The sequence below is a fragment of the Meriones unguiculatus genome, chromosome 11, assembly GCF_030254825.1.
Source record: "Meriones unguiculatus strain TT.TT164.6M chromosome 11, Bangor_MerUng_6.1, whole genome shotgun sequence".
Taxonomy (NCBI): domain Eukaryota; kingdom Metazoa; phylum Chordata; class Mammalia; order Rodentia; family Muridae; genus Meriones; species Meriones unguiculatus.
The window spans coordinates 60,624,830-60,645,760 of NC_083359.1; the positions used below are offsets into that span (position 1 = coordinate 60,624,830).

The following is a 20,931-nucleotide window of genomic DNA, read 5'->3' on the forward strand; positions in this document are numbered from 1 at the left end:
CACGTGCCCCTTTCCAAGTACACTGATGGGGGGGACCTCCTCCCCATTCATCTGATCCTGTTTTATCAGGTATCTTCAGGACTAGCTGCGAAGCCCTCCTCTCTGGCCTAACAGGACTGCTCCTCCCTTGGGGGGTGGGGAGGCCAAAGAGCCAGTCATTGAGTTCCTGTTAGAAATAGTCCCTGTTCCCCTCACTTTGGGAAACCAATTGGTTACTGAGCTACCACAGGCTACATCTGAGCAGAGGTTCTAGGTTATATCCATACATAGTCCTTGGTTGAATGTCAGTCTCAGAAAAGACCCTGTGCCCAGATATATTTGGTCCTTGTGGAGCTCCTATCCTTTCCCCATCAGACTAACTCTCCTTCTTTCTTATGATTCCCTGTACTCTGCCGAAGGTTTGGTCATGAGTCTTTGTATCTGCTTTGAAAACACTGCTAGTTAGAGACTTTCAGATGTGCTCAGTAGACTCCTGTCATACGTTCAATGCACATCCCATCTGTCTTTCTAAACGAGGATTGATCATCTTACCCCATGTCCGCTCTCTTGATTATCTTTTTTAAGTGTATAGATTTCATTATGTTTATCATATCTTATAGGTCAATATAAGTGAGTATATACTGTGTTTGTCTTTCTCTTTCTGGGATATTTCACTCAGAATGATCTTTCCTAGATCCCACCATTTGCCTGCAAATTTCATGATTTCCTCCTTTTTGATTGCTGAGTAGTATTCCATTGTGTAAAAATACCACAATTTCTGTACCCATTCCTCCATTGATGGACATCTGGGTTGTTTCCAGGTTCTGGCTATTACAAATAAAGCTGCTATAAACATGGTTGAGCAAGTATCCCTTTTGTGTACTTGAGCAAAGTTTCGGTATATACCTAGCAGTGGTATAGCTGGGTCTTGAGGAAGCACTATTCCTAATTGGCTTAGAAAGCGCCAGATAGCTTTCCAGAGTGGTTGTACCAGTTTACATTCCCACCAGCAGTGGAGGAGGGTTCCCCTTTCTCCACAACCTCTCCAGCATATGTTGTCACTTGAGTTTTTCATCTTGGCCATTCTGATGGGTGTAAGGTGAAATCTCAGGGTCGTTTTGATTTGCATTTCCCTGATGGCTAATGAGGTTGAGCATTTCTTTAAGTGTTTCTCTGCCATTCGATAGTCCTCTGTCGAGAATTCTCTGTTTAACTCTGTTCCCCATTTTTTAATTAGATTACTTGGTTTGCTGCTTTTCAGCTTCTTTAGTTCTTTGTATATACTGGATATTAGTCCTCTGTCAGATAAAGGGTTAGTGAAGATTCTTTCCCAATCTGTAGGCAGTCGTTTTGTTTTGATGATGGTGTCCTTTGCTTTACAGAAGCTTTTCAGTTTCATGAGGTCCCATTTATTGATTGGTGCTCTTAGAGCCTGTGCTGTTGGTGTTCTGTTCAGGAAGTTGTCTCCTGTGCCAGTGAGTTCTAGACTGTTCCCCACTTTTCTTCTAACAGATTTAGAGTATCTGGTTTTATGTTGAGGTTTAAACAAGCCTTTCATAGCACAGCTAAGTTCATTATGTCTTTCTTCATCAGTGGCCTACATAGTCTATTCACCCCTCTTTTTAAAAGTATACATGTGTGTATACTAATGAATACATAAAAACAACCTATTCAGTCCATAGACTTTAATTTTTACTGTATATTTCCAGGGATGACCACTTGGTGTTGGATAATTAATTGTGATCTTACTGCTTTTAGCATTTTTTTTAATTGCCTAGAATTCTTTATCTAGGATTGAGGCATTGAGATTTCTTCTGTCCATTTTAGCCTGTCTATAGGCGCCATCCTTATTCAGCTCATATTTAGGCATTCCTGTTGGTGAGGCTTTATGATTATAGCATCTAACATTTGTAGGAGTCACAATCTCAGAGCAAACTCCTGCTTCCTCTGGCCCTTACAGGGTTTTTTTTCCCTTTAATGTACTGATTTATGGGCCTTAGGAGCAAGCATTGTTTTGTCATTGTATCAGTTGGGAATGGCCTCAAGAATTCTTAATTTTGATCAGTCGTAGTTTTTTTTTTTTTGTTGTTGTTGTTGTTGTTGTTGCAAAGAGAAATTTCCTTGTTGTGGGTGAGAATAACACTTAATACCTACTGTATAGTTAGGTATTTGGTGTTTCACTAAGTGCTGGTTTTATTACCCTTGATTTCACTCTCTCTGTGTAGTAATCAAGGTATGCATTCTCAGTTAGGTTTATCATGCCATGCTGGTCATTGTCATAGAGAATAGTTATTTCATCCTTTCTCCTTCCCATGAGTATAAAAAAAATAATAGGATATCTAGGTAAAGCAGTTACTTTTCTTTATCAGAATGATGCTGTTGACGTGAAGAGAAAAACCCACTGTTTCTCTGAAACTCCTCCTGCAGATTTACCCCTCCTTTCTGACTTTCCAGCTTCCTTGTATGATTATGATGCACAGAAGCTCCTGCACTCTATTTGTACCCATTTACTGTGTTTACTTGTAGACTTTCCGTTTTTATTCACAGTCACTTCCGTGCTAAGAGGAAAAATGTGGTCAGTTGGTGTCAATATTATTGATTTTTCAGTAAACTCCCACTGCTAAAATCCTGCTTCTAATGCTATGAACAGCTTCTTGGAGGCCAAAATCCTTTTTATATAAAGGGAATTTAAACATTTGAGAAGTTTATTTCTGAGGCTTCTTTTTTTCCATTGAATATTTTTGACTTGTGTATATCTAACCAAAGTATAGTGACACACAGAAAAGTGTCTAAAAATAAAGTGTGAAAATAAAGGAGCTGTGATGTAATCTTTACTAAGTGAAGGTTCACTATAGCTTATTTTCCTAAGGAATGATCAGTGCCTTTTCAGTGTAAGCGGACTGTGATAATAGCCATATGACCAAAGTTCTAAATATTTCTCTGAATTCAGAGTTATGTGTTAATATAAGTTTTACAACTTTATAGGAAGATGTACATTTATTTCATACCTTAACGTAGAAGCTTGGAACTAAAGTAGAACATGCTATTTCCCAGAGCACATATTGCAAAGGGTTCGGAAGAGACACCATCAGATACAGATTACAAACTGTTAAAAGCTAATTAGCACCAAAGGGCAATGGTAACCAGTTCTGATTTACTGCAGTGATCTAAAGGCCGGTGAAAGCAGTAGAATTTGACACAGTTGCTTTCTATTAGATTAATGCACTTATTTCTAAAATGGATTTTCAAAAACAATCTCATTTTGACAGACTTATTGAGCATACATATTCACACACAGAAATCTGGAATTCACCTATCCCTATGGTCCCTGGAAATCAGATTTAGTGACAGTTGTGACAATCTAGAACAGCAAAGAAAAAAAAAAACTTCATGGTGTGCTTGAAATAATAAAGAAATGAGTAAAGAAAAAATTTAGCACATTTTTTTCTGGGAAATTTTAAGTCTCACATATTCATATGCTATTAGGCAGGATGGTCATTTAGCGTAGCACTCACCCAGAGAAACGCAGGTCATCCATCATAAGTTCTCTAGAAATCTCATTCATAAATTCAAAGAGTAGGTGAGGTTGATTTACTGATGTATTTTAATTAACTTTATGCTCAAAATAGTGCTTCAAAATATAGCACACAGAAAGCATGCTGTGAGGTTTCTTTGTATGCAGAGTTTTCTAGACATGAGGTCTGCTTCATATTTGGAGCAGATTTGGACTTGGATGAGGAAATTTAGTTGCTCACATGGCTGATGGCTGCCATTTTGGAAAGCATAGTTATAGAACAGGAATTATCCTTTTCTTTTTCTTTCTTGTATTTTGGATATCTACAAGAGCTCCTAAGCAATCATCTGGTGACTGGCTGGAGAAGTAAAGGCCCTGTGCTCATTGGGTCTGGAGGGGCTTGGTGCTGTGGCTAATTCTCCTGGGTAGCTCTTGAGTCAGTTGTTCAGCCCAGGGAAGGGCTAAGGTGTGTGCCACCGCCCCTTTCCGAGAGCGCATGCGACTGTCCTAGCGGTATTGTTTCCTTAGTTCAGAAGAAGTAATCATCAGTTTTCCTGAAAAGTGTAACTTGAAAAACTTTGTTTTCCAAGATACAAGGCATGGCTTTTTTACATAAGTGTGGTTTTTCCTTCCAATTTTCTGTAGAAAAGATGTGGGGAAAAAAAAAACCCTCATTCATTTAGTTTTTATAATGTTCTTAACCATTTGAAACATATTCCCTTGTATCAAAATCTTTATAGGAAGGATAATAATTGAATATACTTTGATATTTGTCTGTATTTTTAAATGTAGAAAAATAACATTTCAAAACAGATTAAAGGACATCAAGTCTGCAATCTGTTTGAACTGCATTATTGTTTGAATATGGGGATTATCTAAACTGAGGTTAGATTTTAACAATAAAAGCTTTCTGGGAAATGAATTCGGCTTAGCACTTTGTGGCTAAATGAATTAGTCTCTAAACTTTTATCTGAATCTGTGGAGCTCGGATATAAATTGCAAAGATCACAGCTATGGGGAGAAGACCTATACCACAAAGGCCTTTCTGCATAGATTATGAATATCATAACTCAATAATTTTTCAAAACTATAGTTATAATTGGACCCATTGGGGGTCTGTTTCTTTGATGAGATCACAGTAACTGTGACTTTACACTGGAAAATGTCACTACTGTGAAGGTTTATCACCTGTAGAGCTGGTCTTTCCTCTGATGCTGTGTTCATTCCTCATTAGCATTATTCAAAGTTTAGTTGTTAATTAGGTTCATATTTCAATTACAATCATCATCTACAAGAGTAGTCAGGGCTACTTGAACAAAGAAATAAAAACATTCCCCTTTGCACATCTGTAGAGGATAAAGGTATTATTTTATTACCTGGCTGTTTACACAGATAATATGTTGTACTAAGGTAGCAATCCAGTTAAAATTTGTCTCTTAGTTTTTATTTGTAGACGAAAATAGACTTGTGATGCAATGTCACATTTTTCTTAAAACAGTGAAAAGGAAGGCATATTGAAGTTTTCAAGGGAACAGATTATAGTTTTCTATTTTGATTGAAAGTAGTTACTGAAGTGAATAAAAAGTTAACATTTTGAGCGTGAGCTCATTTAAAACTCAGTCCAGGAGCCCTTCATAGTTGCATTTCTACAAGTGCATAGCACTCTAAATTACAAGAAAATAGGCATGAAATATTGTAAGAATTCAACAAAATTTTCAAGAAAAAATTCAACAAAATTTAAAAAATGTAAAAATTTGCAGAGTCCCAGATAAAATTTTTCTGTTTTTCAAATGTCACTATGCTGTTCCAGTCGCTGATGAATGTGGCAGTGACCCAGAACTGCAGACTAGCATGTGGTAATGAGAAACAGTGGATCCCGAAGTTAGATCACAGCTTAACTCAGAGTAACGCGTCATGAAAGCAAACTAGTTTCTATTTTTTTGCCTAATGAAATGAGACTATGAAGGTTTTTTCTTAGGGGGATGTGATAAATTTAAAGGAGACAGTGAATAACACTTGCTTTACCTAATTTTCCATTCATGATATGGCCTCTATAACTTTACTATTATCTCTTTTATTCTGTTACTGATAAAAAGAGAAAATTACTTATGCAAATGATGCTCCCAGAAAGGAAATAAAATTATAAATGTTCTTGAAGGACTCATAACAAATAACAATGCGCAACAGAAATGAACACTCCTGAACCAGCTTTATCTCCAAACAAGTAGACACATGTTATAATTGCTAAAAATCTGCAGAAAAGTGCCTCACAAGCAGTTTACTGTAAATAATTAAAGCTTATTTATGTCAAGAGGCCTTGGGGAAAAAAAGAGAGCATAAACCAATTTGCATTAGCACATTGCTATCCTCTCCCACTCTCGTTTCAATTAACAGAGCAGCAGGTGCTCCGTGCAGCTAAAAAGATAAGCTATCTGGAGGAGGATGGATTTTGGCTGACCTGCAGACATTGAGCTTTGCCTGCTGATTGGGTTCGTACCTCGCTGTACCAATTTCTGAGGTGTTAATTTAACTGTTCCTCTCTGCCATGCAGGTCTCGGCCTTGAAAAATAAGCTGAAGAAGCAGTCCACAGCTACGGGAGATGGAGTGGCTCGGGCCTTCCTGAGGGCGCAGGCGGCTTTGTTTGGATCCTACAGAGATGCTCTAAGATACAAGCCTGTAAGCATTGGTTTAGACACTGTTCTGTTTTTCCAAGGAAACATCTTAATATTACAACCGAAGGGAGTATTGTGGTTGTCTTTTAAAACTCAGCATAATGTGCTTTAAAGCTTATTCTTGCTTTAATTCATCAACTGTTTGTAGTTCCCTTCATTATAGTTAGCTAATATTCCCCACTATCTTTGGCCTGTCACCTATTTAAAGTTCTCGAAGTGGAATATTTACTTTTGAGTGACTTATAAATTATGTTCAAGCACTTAAAATCACTTACCTGACCTTCTTCAAATCACCAAGAAACTCACCTGACAGTAGAACTTACTTAATAGCTCAGTTAGGGCAGGTACAAAGTGGAATGTAAGGAAATTAGCACTTTAAAACTTGGCTATATTTGGATAGTTCCTGGTTCATCACACATTCTGAAATGGGCTTGACTGTTTAGCATATCTTATCCCTTCTTGCCATTTATTCTAATTCCCTAAAGTTATTGAATTATCTCTAAAAATATTGGCTGGTCCAAAATGGTGCAAGTCCAGTATGTTTGTTTCTGTCTGCAGTATCCATTAAAACTTTTAGGCTGGTTTTATCAAACATTTCTGCAAGAGCATTCCGTGGCTAGATGACTAAGATAATAATGTGCTTTTACTTTTGTAGTCTGTGTGCATGTGCCACAGCATGTGTGTGGCAGTGAGAGGACACCTTCAAAGTGCTATTTCTTTCCTTGTGCAGTATGAGCCCTGCAGATTTAGCCTCAGGTTCTTGGGGTTGGTGGCAAGGATCTGTCCCTGGCCCAGATGTGTATACGATAAGGGTTAAATACATTGGATTAATAAGAAGTAATACGTAGGCCTGCCATTGATAGAATTAACCCTTCGTCTGTAGAAAGGAAGAATTTTTATACGCCCCTGGTCTGTCTTACACATTTGATGTACAGACCTGTTGAATATTATTAGCAAGTAACACATATGAATGTGGAACACACTCTCTAACCTGTCTCCTGCCTTTTTGATTCCCATAGTGTAGCTCTTGAGCATTTCAAAGTTTTTTGAGCTTTTGGAAGGAGTTTTTAATTGGATATATATACATATATATATATATATATGTATATATATATATATATATATATATATACACCTCCTGTATTTGTCACTATAACAAAATACCTGCCAAAGGTCTATTTTCTTTTCAGGTCTATTTTTTATTAAAAGAAAAGGTCTATTTTGCAGTCTGGGAGGCGTAAGTGTATGGAAAGGGTGAAGGTGGACCTGTTGCTTTGGGGAGTCTGGTGTGACAGTACCAGATGACAGGGATCATGTTGGGGGATAGAATTCCACATGTAATAACTGGGACATGAAGAAGAGAATAGGAAGAAGGGGATAGGATCTTTCTGTCCTAATCATTAGCATGTCTCAAATGAACAGAAAACCCTCTACTAGGCTTCCACATCTTCTCAGTCTTCATTTTTTTCATAGACTAAAGTCTATGCCTTTAAAATGTAGGCATTTGGGGGATACTTATCTCAATCACAGCACATTGTAGTCTTTCTGAAACATATGTACATTTGAAGGTACTATAGAATTTTAAATATTGTACCTCATACATAATTTATATGAAGTCTTTATCTCATTCTTTGAAAGAATGGAACCATCTAAATACACTTAAGTACATTATTCTTTAACTAACTCAACTCAAAGAAAGGTGAGCTTGAAGGACAAAATTATTTTTTACTTAAGAGATTTACCGAAATCAGTTTTTGAAATAGGAAGGAAGGAAGGAAGGAAGGAAGGAAGGAAGGAAGGAAGGAAGGAAGGGAGGGAAGCTAAACATACCATTTCCCTTGATGTTTTTGCTGTGTTCAAATACTTCTTTTTATAAACTAAAATTCAGTTTTTAAATTCGTGGGAGACTTCAAATGTGAAGAAATGAGTAAGTGGAAGTAAAGGATTATGCTTTTAAATGATTCAGGTTGTCACCATGTTGGGTGCTGGGTAAGACAGTGTATCCCAGTAGGGCACAGTGGCACAGTCCTGGAATCTGAGTACTCAGGAAGGCATAAGCAGGCAGATCTCTATGAGTTCAAGGCCAGCCTGGTCTACAAAGTGAGTTCAGGACAGCCAAGGCTACACAGAGATATCCTGTCTAAAAACAAACATATATAATATATCTCAACAATGAATTGCCTTTGATATTTGAGTTCAGTATTTATTCATTAGGGCATAACGATTTCTGTGCCTCAGAATCCAAACATCTCAAAAGCCTTATTTCCAGTGCCTGTTGAAATATATGAATTTATCATAAAGTATTTTTTTTTTATTAATAAGTCACACCTTACTTGAATTTATTTATTTCACTTACAAAAATTTCCATGATATTACTTCCTCCTTTTTTTTCTACTCTGATATATTTTGGGATCCAGGAAGAGTATTATTATTTACATGCCTTTATGATTCCCTGCCAATCATTGAATGAAAACTTAACTTTTAAATAATCATCAGTACATATATATAAATTTCTTTGTTTTCTCTTCATGAGGAGTAACTTTTACTATTTATTAAATGTTTATTAAGAAAATTTCTTTTCTTATTATAAATAAAATACATTCTATTCCTGTAACAAAACACTGAGACAAAAACAACTTATAAAAGAAATCGTTTAATTGGTCTTATGGTTTCAAAGGATTAGAGTCCATGATGGTAGAACAAAGAACCAGCTGAGAGCCCACATCTTGATCCTTAACCATGACTCTGAGAGAGAAGTGGGGATTACATTAGCCTTTTAATATCTCAAGGCCTTTTCCCCAGTGACACAGCTCCTACAACAGGGCCACACTTCTTAATCCTTCCAAAACACTTCTACCAACTAGGGACCAAATGTTCAAATATGTGGTTGTTTGGTGCCATTCCCAATCAAACCACCACATTCCACTTCCTGGTCTTATAGGCTCATGGCCCTATCATAATACAAAATACATTTAGGTCAGCTTTAAAAATCTCCATAGCTTTTCACAGACTCAACACAATTTAAAAGTCCAAAGTCACTTCTGAGACTCAAGAGAATCTCTTAACTTTAACCACCATAAAACAACAAGTCATGTTATATACTTTCAACATACGGTAGCACAGAATATATTTCACCATTCCAAAAGGAATAAATCTGGGCATATGAGGAAATACTGGACCAATGCAAGACTGAAACCTAATAATAAAAATCCAAATCCTGTTGTTTCATTCCTGATGTCAAAGGATTTGCATGGTTCCACTCTTCCAGCTTTGCTACCTGAAACATACTTTTCTCTCTCCCGATGGTTCCACTTCTATGCATCTTTCACTGACAGATATTGCATGGCCCTGACACCTGTAATATCTTAGGTTTTCCAGCACAAATCAGGAATCTCATAGCTTCATGCAGTGGCCTCTTAGGGGCTGCATTCAGGGACTCCCCTGCCACATGCCTGGCATCAGTGGCTCTTCTTAACCATGAACAAAGATTCCATAATAGCATTACTCATGTATCTTTCATGATTCTTTAATATAAATTTATATGTTTATTCACTTTACATCATGAACATAGATCCTGCCCTCCTATCCTCCTAGTCTCATCCTCCGACCCTCTTCTCCCTTTCCCACTCCTCTTCTCAGAAAAGGGGAGCCCACCATATCCACCCACCCCAACACATCAAAGTCACATCAGCCTGAGTGCATCCTCTTCCACTGTGACCAGGAAGGGTATCCCCACTAGGTAGAAGTGATCCAAAAACAGGCAAGACCCAGCAATGCCACTCTTGGGCATATACACAAAAGATGCTCCATCATACCCCAAGAGCATTTGCTTATCTAGGTTCATAGTAGCTTTATTCATAATAGCCAGGAAACTAGAAACAACCTACTTGTCCATCAACAGACAAATGGATAAACTGTGGTACATTTATACAGTGAAATACTTACTACTCAGCTATTAAAAACATGGGCATCATGAAATTTGCATGCACATGGATGGAACTAGAGAGATCATCCTGAGTGAGGTAACCCAGACCAAGAAAGACCACACGGTATGTACTTACTTATAAGTGGATATTAGCCATACAACCATGCTATAATCCATAGACACAAAGAAGATAAGTAATAAAAAGGGTCCAAAGGAGGTTGCTTGAATCTTTCATGATTCTAAAGCCTAGAACCATGTGTTGGACATTGTCAAGGTTGACTACCAACATGAGGTGAACCCTGGCACCCTTGAGTCACATCCATAACAGCTTTGTTTTGTCAGATTTTTGTTTGTTTGTTTGTTTGTTTCTTTTTTAGAGCAGAACATTTCTTTGGCTTTTTCTTTTCACAAACTGGAAACTTAGCTGGGTGGGTAGGGTATTGCCCTGAGTTTACCATTTTCTATTCTCCATTTCAGATCAGGCTACTCATTAGTCTTCTCAGTCTTTTCCACACAAACTTTGGCGCCAACATTAAATTTTCTGCTGTCTAATGTTCTCTTTAAGCTGTATATTTTCTGTTGTTGTTTTTTTCCACTTGTTCTTTTTCATTGTAGCCCCATGTAAATGTAATTAGTAATAGCTATCACAAACTCAGACACTGAAGTTTCAAAAGACTCATGCAATTCCTCCTCCTGCCCATGCCCATTACTGCCCCACACCCCTCTCCCACCATGCACCTTATGTTGTGAATCAAGATGAGTCAGTATTAGGCTGTTTTGAAATCACCACTATCAAGAAAATGAGTTCATTACTTTCAGTTTAATCACATGTAAATTCCTAGGACAAAGGCAGAAAGCAGACACATTGTCTGCCAAAATATCATGTCTCTAGTGCAGCTGATATTGTTCCCCTCTGAAACCTCTTGAGCTGAGACTCCATAATCCATATTGTTACTGTCCACAGTGTTACTGTCTTTCTGTCTCCTACTAGGATGTTCTATTACAGTATTCAACCACTTTCTTAGTGCAGGTCTCATAGTCTTCTACTTTACTCCAAAAACAGCATTGTCAGGCCTGTCATGTTCCCCCTCCCCGGTCCCAATTTCTGTCTTAGTTTTTTATAGTTATAACAAAAACACCATGACCAAGGAAACTTATAAAAGAAATAATTTAATTTTGCTTACAGTTTCAGAGGGTTAGAGTCCCTGATGGTAGAATGAGGAATAGATGAGAGGTCATAACTTGATCCACAACCATAAGATACAGAGAAAGTATACTAGGAATTACATGATTCTTTTGAAATCTCAAAGCCCACCCTAGTGACACACCTCCCCCAACAAGGTCATACATCCCAATCTTTACCAAGCAGTTCAACCAATAGGAGAACAAGTATTCAAATATATGAGCCACTGGGACCACTCGCCTTCAAACCACCACAGATATTATCTTCATATATTACCCAATATGTAATTCACTGGAAGTGTTTGCTTGTTTGTTTGTTTTTTTAATTTTAATCACAGGTCATTCACTTGTATCCCAGCCATACCCCCCCCTTCCCTCCCAATCCCACCCTCCCTTCCTCATCTCCTCCTTGCCCCGTTCCAAGTCCACTGATAGGGGAGGTCCTCCTCCCCTTCCATCTGACCCTAGCTTATCAGGTATCTTCAGGATTGGCTGCAATGTCCTTGTCTGTGGCCTAGCAAGGCTGCTCCTCCCTTGGGGGGAGGGGAAGCTCAATGAGTCAGTCATTGAGTTCATGTCAGACATAATCCTTGTCCCCCTTACTAGGAAACCCACTTGGGTACTGAGCTACCATTGGCTATATCCAAGCAGGGGTTTTAGGTTATATCCATGCGTGGTCCTTGGTTGGAGAAACAGTCTCATAGAAGACCCCTATGTCCTGATATATTTGGCCCTTGTGGGGCTCCTGTCCCCTCTAAGTCATACTAACTCCCCCTTCTTTCATATGATTTCCTGCACTCTGCCGAAGGTTTAGTTATGAGTCTCAGCATCTGCTTTGATACACTGCTAGGTAGAGTCTTTCAGAGGCCCTATGCGGTAGGCTCCTGTCCTGTTAGTTGTTTTTTTCCGACTTCCAATGTCGATCCCCTTTGTCTTCCTAGGTGAGGATTGATCATCTTACCCCTGGTCCTCTTTCTTTTTTATCTTCTTTAGGTGTACAGATTTTAGTATGTTTATCCTATCTTATAGGTCTAGTACCCACTTATAAGTGAGTATATACCATGTGTGTCTTTCTGCTCCTGGGATACTTCACTCAGGATGATCTTTTCTAGATCCCACCATTTGCCTGAAAATTTCATGATTTCCTTGTTTTTAATTGCTCAGTAGTATTCCATTGTGTAAAAGTACCACAATTTCTGTATCCATTCCTCCATTGAGGGACATCTGGGTAGTTTCTAGTTTCTGGCAATTACGAATAAAGCTGCAACAAACATGGTTGAGCAAATGTCCTTGTTGAATACTTGAGCCTCTTTTGGATATATGCCTAGGAGTGGTATAGCTGGATCTTGAGGAAGCAGTATTCCTAATTGTCTGAGAAAGCACCAGATTGATTTCCAAAGTGGTTGTACAAGTTTACATTCCCACCAGCAATGGAGAAAGGTACCCCTTTCTCCACAACCTCTCTGGCATGTGTAGTCACTTGAGTTTTTGATCTTAGCCATTCTGATGGGTGTAAGGTGAAATCTCAGGGTCGTTTTCATTTGCATCTCTCTGCTGACTAAGGATGTTGAGCATCTCTTTAAGTGTTTCTCTGCCATTCTGTATTCTTCTACAGAGAATTATGTTTAGCTTCATACCCCATTTTTTAATTGGATTGCTTGAATTATTGCCTTTAAACTTCTTTAGTTCTTTATATATACCGGATATCAGCCCTTGTCAGATGTAGGTCTGGTAAAGATCTTTTCCCAATCTGTAGGTTGTCGTTTTGTTCTGATAAGAGTGTCCTTTGCTTTACAGAAGCTTTTCAGTTTCATGAGGTCCCGTTTATTGATTGTTGCTCTTAGAGCCTGTGCTGATGGTGTTCTGTTCTGCTTGTTTGTTTTTATTTTAGGACTTATTTGGTCATTTATATGTTTGACCTATATCTTTGATATATTTTGTTAGACATAAAATAAAGAAGGACCAAGTATAGAAGTTGTAAAAACTTCATGATCTTATTTCTTTTCAGAAATATGTTTGGGTGTCCTCTGTTGTCTAGCATACAGTTGGAAAGGAAGAACTGCCTGATGGACTTTAACTATGAATTCGCTGAGTAGGCATTGCTTTTAAAAGTTTTGTGATGAAGCCATGTAGGGTGATATACTTCTGTAATCCCAGACCTACAGAGGCTGGAAGCAGGAAGATCATCAACAGTTTGAGGCTAGTCTTATCTACACAAAGTTGCAGGCTAACAGCCAGGACTACATAGCAAGACACTGTCTCAGATGGTTAGGAATGTTTATTTGTAGCCTAGTTAACTTTGTCAACTTGATCCAATTAAGGAACAGCTAGTGAGACATACTTTTTAGTGTGTTTGTGGAAGCATTTCCTGATGGAATTAACTGAGAGGAAGAACCATCTTGAAAATGGTTAGCATACTAGGTTGAACCTACACCCATTTTTGCTGCCAGGATAACATATCTGGGAACCTATGAGCCACTGGGGCAGTGATCTCTGAGTACCTGCATGACTGAACCTGGCAAAACAATTCCCTAGGTGTCTCTGGGCAAGATACCCCTGTAGCAGCTTTTTGTGTTCAGGCCTTCCTCTTTCAGACACTCTCATTTCATTTTAATTTTTTTATTTTTTATTTTATTTTTTGACACTCTCATTTTAAATGAAAGATTTTAAAATGAGTTTGGATCCTTTGATGGCTAAAGTCTTGTCATCAAGTTCCCTTTGCTATAGTTCCTGATATGCAAAGTTCTCAAAGAATACATTTTTAAGAAGTTGTACTAAACAATAATTATGAACCTTCAGCTTCATTCATTTTTTCATTCGTTCGTTCACTCATTCAGTATTTGTTCTATTTCCGGTGTAAGTGGTTTGATTCTGGCTCTATTAATGTGACTACAGTAGATTCTATCTTTAACAGGATTGCCTTGTTTGCTTTTGTTTGTTTCATCTTGAGTAGTAAATGTGGCCCACTTCATTTACCCTAAGTGTATTTGTGTAAACCCATCCAGGTTGTGAAATGAATGATTCAAAAATCCTGTATAGCTCTTTCTGTCAAAAATAACCATAAAGCATATGATATAATTTTTGTGATGGGTCATTGTCCTGCGAATGTTGGTGGGTGACACTACTTGATAGATTATTTTAGCCTCCCCTCACTGTTTGTTTGCATTATCCCTCTTTCCTAGCAAGGCTGCCCAAGAAGACTTTATGTTGAAGGAAATCTGAACACATGCTCTCTTCTAGCACTAGTCATGAGCAATGGCTGAGCACTTCAAATGGGGCAAACTACGGGCAAATTCATAGACACCGAATCTTTGATTTCATCTAATTTTTATGTTTCATATACTGCCTGCATGAGACTGTATTTTTATTTGAAAAGGTAGTTGGATAATGTCATTAATTCCATGAGAAATGACAGCAATTGAATCACATTGTTATTAGTCCTTACTTTTGTTCATGCCAGGGCCAATTTTTAGTATTTTACTTATAGATTCCTATAAACCAGAGTACTGAGTCTCTAACACTTATGTTGTAATTGATAGTTTTGAGAGTTCAAGCATGCTTTTTAACTCTTTACTTCAATACAAGAATTGCCACAAAATTCATTCTATTGAATGAATTGTCATGAGTCTTCACTTTCATTTTGAACATGAAATACAATCAGTGACCTGTACATATGTCAAATAAGACATTGGACTGTTGAAGTGCTGGAGAGGAATTGGGAGGAATCATCCAGCAAGGGACCATTCGGTGCTATCTGAGCGTAACTGGAGCAAGTGCCATCTGTAGGGTGTAAAGTTCTTGTTGATGACACAGTAACATCTAGTAGAGGACCCATCAGGCACTTGAGAGATGTGACTGCTTAGCAGGAAGGCAGTTACCAAGCAGAACCTAACCCACAATATTGAGCCAGGACTGTGTTTTCAGTCATGAAGAGAAAACAATTATAAAAACTCCGATTATTTGAATACCAACCAGTGAATGTGTATAATATGAGGGGCAAAAAGAGGCAGCCAGCTTTACAGCAGGAACGTTGTGGAGCTGGAGAGGTGGCTCAACTGTTAGGAGCACCAACTGCTCTTGCAGAGGGCCCAGTGTCGATTCCCAGCACCCACGTGATAGTTCACAAGCACCTGTCACTCCAGTACAGAGTATCTCATGCTCTCTTCTGACTTCCAAAGGCATCAAGCATACATACATGCAGGCAAAACACTCACACATAACAGAAAGATGAATAAATATGATGGGAATAAAAGCATGTTATCCATTCAGCAAGAAAAGTAATTGTAGACATTTTCAAGTTTTTTAAATATACATGATAGTTTTATTCTTAAAAACTCAAGCTAACAGTCTCAAATCTTTGCATTTAAGCAACTTGCTCTTTTCTGAGTGAAATTGAGCCATTTTCAGAGCATCAGCAGTTCCTGAGAGGAGGCCTGTTGCACAGGATTTTCAGTTCAGGATTAGTCCTACTAGGTTGGGATATATGTAGGATTGGTTGGTTGATTTTTTTTTTTTAATCTCATATCCCCTTGTGACTCTCAGTGTGTCTCCTGAAGAAACTGCTTCTCTCTGACTGACCGTTTATTGATGCCCCTGAAAATCTTTGTGTCTGTCTAGGGTGAGCCCATCACCTTCTGTGAGGAGAGCTTTATAAAGCCCCGCTCCAGTGTAATGAAGCAGTTCCTGGAGACGGCAGTTAACCTGCAGCTGTTTAAACAGGTAAGACTGACACCAAACATATTGGGTCTGTACAGAGAACACTGACCAGATTCAGCACATTTCTGCCACCCTAAAACTACATCCAGGTTAAAAATCCATGTCCTAAAAAAAGTCATTTCTGAATCAGGAAGTTCTGTTTATGTGGTAAACAGAAAAATGCCTTGTATTCCTGTGGTAGAGCTATATGCTGATGGCATTCTAAGGAGTGTTGAGAGCCAGGTGAGGAGGTAGAGGGATTGGAGGCATGAGAGGGGATGTCCCTCTCCAGGGCGGAGCACACCAATTTGTAGTCCAGTATGAAAGGTCATCCCTAAAATATATATATATATGAGAGTAACACTGTATAGACCAGGTACGCTATATTTAGGAGTGTGTGTGTGTGTTTGTGTGTATGTATAACAACAATTAATGAAAAAAGAGGCTATTAATTTTTTTTATTTTTATTATAGTTTGTTCCCTTTGTATCCTACCTGTAGCTCCCTCCCCTTCTCCCCTCCCAATCCCACCCTCCTTCCCTCTTCTCCACCCATGCTCCTCCCCCAGTCTACTGATAGAGGAGGTCTTCCTTCCCTTCCTTCTGATCCTAGTCTATCAGGTCTCATCAGGACTGACTGCATTGTCTTCCTCTGTGGCCTGGCAAGGCTGTACCCCCCTGAGGGGGGAGGTGATCAAAGAGCCAGCCACTGAGTTCATGTCAGAGACAGTCCCTGTTTCCCTTACTAGGGAAACCAACTTGGACACTGAACTGCCATGGGCTATATCTGTACAGAGGTTCTAGGTTTTCTCCATGAATGATCCTTGGTTGGAGTATCAGTCTCAGAAAAGAGGCTATGAGTTTTAAAGACACCAAAGAGGGCCATATGGGAGGTTGTGGAGGGAGGAAAGGTAAGAGAGAAATGATGTAATTATATAAAAATCTCAAAAATGAAAAGCTTCCGTAAAGCAAAGGTTACTGTTGTCAGAACAAAACAACAGCCTACAGATTGGGAAAGGATCTTTACCAACCCTTTATCTGGGAGGGAGGGCTAATATCCAGAATATATAAAGAACTTAGGTTAAACACCAACACAGCAAGGAATCCAATTAAAAAATGGGGTACAGAGCTAAACAGGGAATTCTCAATAGAGGAATATGGAATGGCAGAGAAACACTTAAAGAAATGTTCAACATCCTTAGCCATTAGGGAGATGCAAATCAAAACAAGCCCGAGATTTTATTTTACACCCTTCAGAATGGCTAAGATCAAAAACTCAAGTGACAACATATGCTGGAGAGGTTGTGGAGAATTGGGAACCCTCCTCCATTGCTGGTGGGAATGTAAACTTGTACAGCCACTTTATCAATGTGGTGGTTTATCAGATAGTTAGGAATAGCGCTACCTCAAGATCCAGCTATACCAGCTATACCTTGTTCTGTATTTGAGCATATATCCAAAAGATGCTCAAATACAGAACAAGGACATTTCCTCAACCATGTTTGTAGCAGCTTTATTCGTAATAGCCAGATCCTGGAAACAACCCAGATGTCTGTCAAAGGAGGAATGGATACAGAAATGGTGGTACATTTACACAGTGCAATAGTACTCAGCAATTAAAAACAAGGAAATCATGAAATTTTCAGGCAAATGGTGGGAACTAGAAATGATCATCTTGAGTGAGGTAACCCAGAAGCAGAAAGACATATGGTATATGCTCACTCATAAGTGGCTATTAGCCATATAGTATAGGATAAACATACTAAAATCTATACTTCTAAAGAAGCTAAACAACAAGGAAGACCCCTGGGGAAGATGATCAATCCTCATTCAGAAGGGCAAATGCAATAGACATGGGAAGCAGAAGACAGAGAATAGGATAGGAGCCTACCACAGAGGGCCTCTGAAAGACTACTGATCGAGGTATCCACGCAGAGGCTGAGACTCTTAGCCAAACTTTGAGCCAAGGACATGGAATTTTATGAAAGAAGGGGGAGATAGAAAGACCTGGAGGAAACGGGAGCTCCAAAAGGAGAGCAACAGAGCCCAGAACAAACAAACAAACAAACAAACAAACAAAAAAACAAAAACCTGAGCCCTGGGAGCTCTGCAGACAATGCTTGGAGAGGACCCAAAATCCCGGCTCAGATGTAGCCCATAGACTCAGTATCCAAGTGTGGTCCCTAGTAAGGGAAGTGGGGCTTTCTCTGGCACGAACTCAATGACAGTCTCTCTGATCACCTCCCATGGAGGGGGGAGCCTTGCCAGGCCACAGAGGAAGACAATGCAAGCAGTCCTATTGAGACCTGATAGGTTAGGGTCAAATAGAATAGCCTTGGGACAAGTGGTTATTGTTTGTTTGTAACGTGCAATCACAGTCTCTTTCTTACATAGTTAGTCTTAGTTCCTGTTTACATGACCTATACTTACTTATTAGTACTTGGTTTTCTTATTCCAGTTTTGAGTGTGAAGCTAACTGGATAACTGCAGCATGTACGCACACGCACACTGTGTTGTAAGCAGTTCGGGGCTAGCATCCAAACATGCAGCACCTTTGAGAAACCCCAGACTAACTGTCAGTGGAGAATATGCCACCAAATTGAAATCTGCCTTCAAATTGGGAAAGCAGTATGACAAGGAATTAATGCTATTTATATTTTGATGAATTAAAAAATAATCTGTGACTAGAATATACTTAATGGTAATATAACTGTCTTTTAAATAGTAAAGTTTTACCTTAAGGAGAGGCATACATGATTTAAGGACAGAAATGTCTGAATTTCCTAAGATGAAGTTGTTCCTGTGAGCTCCCTGTCTCCAAGCTGATACTAAATTAAGTGCTATACAATAGCCATGCAGTCTCAAGGTCATCTAATATGTGCTTGAGGTGGGTGTTACCATCTCCTTTGTATTTGTTAATCTATGCAGAAACTATACCACATTCCGTTATTAAAAATGAGTTGTGGGCTATTGAGATGTCTCAGGGGTAGAGGTACTTGACCAGACCTGACAAACTAAATTCTATCTCTGTTTCAACAATGCAACAAAATCCCAGTAAAGAAGAGCATAATCATTGCAGTCAGAGGAAACATTTCTATGTAGGTTAGATGTAAGTGTAGAGAGAGTTTTTTGAACTGAAGGGCTATATGAAATAAAAATCACCCAGAATACAGTGTGCATAGAGACAAACAGTAGATGAGGTCGGAGGTCAGTAGCTAGAGTGCATAATGACAATGTCCACATCCCATGCAATGCCGCTAGGTAAGGCAGGAAATAGAACAGAGACTGTAGTTGCAAGTGTCATACTTGAGCCAATGAAATATTCCATTTTATTGCTTTGCAAAGTTTAGAATATCCAATTTGAATAAAGAATAAGGGATTTATATCTGCACATAATATATTTCAGCCATGAAATAGTAGAGAAAGAGAAAGGGAGTTTTTGACTTATTTATGCTCACATGCATGCAGTGCCCACAGATGCTGGAAAGGGGTATTAGATCCCTTGGATCTGGAATGAGAGGAGATGTGAGCTTCCCCAGGTAGATCTTGGGAACTGGACGCTGGTCCTCTAGAAGAGCAGTGCATTCAGCTGCTGAGCCATCACCACAGCCTGGGATGTTTTTTCTTTTCAATGAATAAGTTGTAATGTAGTAGGACACAACAGCAGGGAAATAAATGAATTGTATTAAAAAGTAAAAACCAGTGATGTGAAGGAAATATCACCAAAGCGTGCATATGTATGTGTTAAGTACTTTTATATAGTACCCAAATGAGCAAAAAATTATATTTATGATATATGATTGTACTATATGATAAAAATATGACAAAAAAAACATAAAGAAAGGCAAAAGCAAGCTGCAGTGATTGTGGGCTTTGCTGTAGAGAAAGGCTGTGCTGATTAGGATTTTTGCCAACCTCAAAAATGGTAGAACACTGAGTTGTCTGAGAGGAGGGAACCTCAATTGAGAGGTTGCCTCTATAAGATTGGCTCTAGGGTACTTTCTTACTTAGTGATTGATGTGGGAGGACCCACACATTGTGGATGGCACTACCTCTGGGCTAGTGTTCCTGGGTGCTGTCAGAAAGCAGGATGAGCAAGCCAGGATGAGGGATGAGCAAGTCAGTAAATAGCACTTTTCCAATGTCTCTGCATCCGCTCCCACCCCAGGCTTCTTCCTAGAATCCCTGCCCTACTTCCTAAATCATTAGTGGACTACAAGCTGCAAGGTGAAAAAAAAGGAAGACAATGCAAAAAAAGGAAGACAACGCCATTCCTCCCAAAATGATGTTTTGCCATCATGTTTTGTCCCAGCAAAAGAATCCCTAACTAAGACAGGCACAGAGAGGGTGTTTAAATCCTTTCAGCTTATTATTTAATTGCACTTCAACTGTAGTATTTCATATTTGATTTGAAAACTTTAATTGACAAAATTAAATGTTTAATAGATTCAATGTTATAGTTTGATACCTATCTGCATAGACACATATGTGTCCACATACATAGTATGTGATGCTCATATTCTGCTGGCTAACTGTAATCTGACATAGTTTTTGGTAGTGAGCACACACAAAATTCATTCAGCAAATGGAAATAAGTTATAAATTATCATGGACTGTGGTAACCATGTTGTAAACTATTTCTCGGAAACTCCTCTTGATGAACATGTCCCCTGTGTTCGGCATCCTTGCACTACTAGCCTAGCCTTCAGCTAAGAAGTTTCCTTAACAAAGCATCAGTGGCTACCTGCTTACGTGATCATTATTATGACTATTGAGTATAGAGAGTCAGTATTAATTTTGGTGTTTAGTGAGGCATTTGTGTGTATGTGGGGGGGTTCATGTCTCCAGATTAGGCTCTAATGGGTTGTGTTTTTTATTGACATTTGACATGTAAATCCCTCTGGCCCTCCATTTCCAAATCTGTGAAGTGAATTACATTTGAATACTAAGTCTCAGATGCCTTTT

The 20,931-nt window shown here is 38.7% G+C and overlaps 1 protein-coding gene across 3 annotated transcripts in view; it reads left to right on the forward strand.

Moving 5' to 3' along the window:
- Positions 1 to 20,931, forward strand: part of Dennd1b (DENN domain containing 1B) — a 235,996-nt gene that overhangs the window by 151,839 nt on the left and 63,226 nt on the right. For all 3 annotated transcript variants that reach the window (XM_060364394.1, XM_021649456.2, XM_021649457.2), the window contains 2 exons: positions 6,045 to 6,170; positions 15,891 to 15,992. In XM_060364394.1, the coding sequence (XP_060220377.1) occupies positions 6,045 to 6,170; positions 15,891 to 15,992 (228 nt within the window). The remainder of the gene's footprint in view (positions 1 to 6,044; positions 6,171 to 15,890; positions 15,993 to 20,931) is intronic.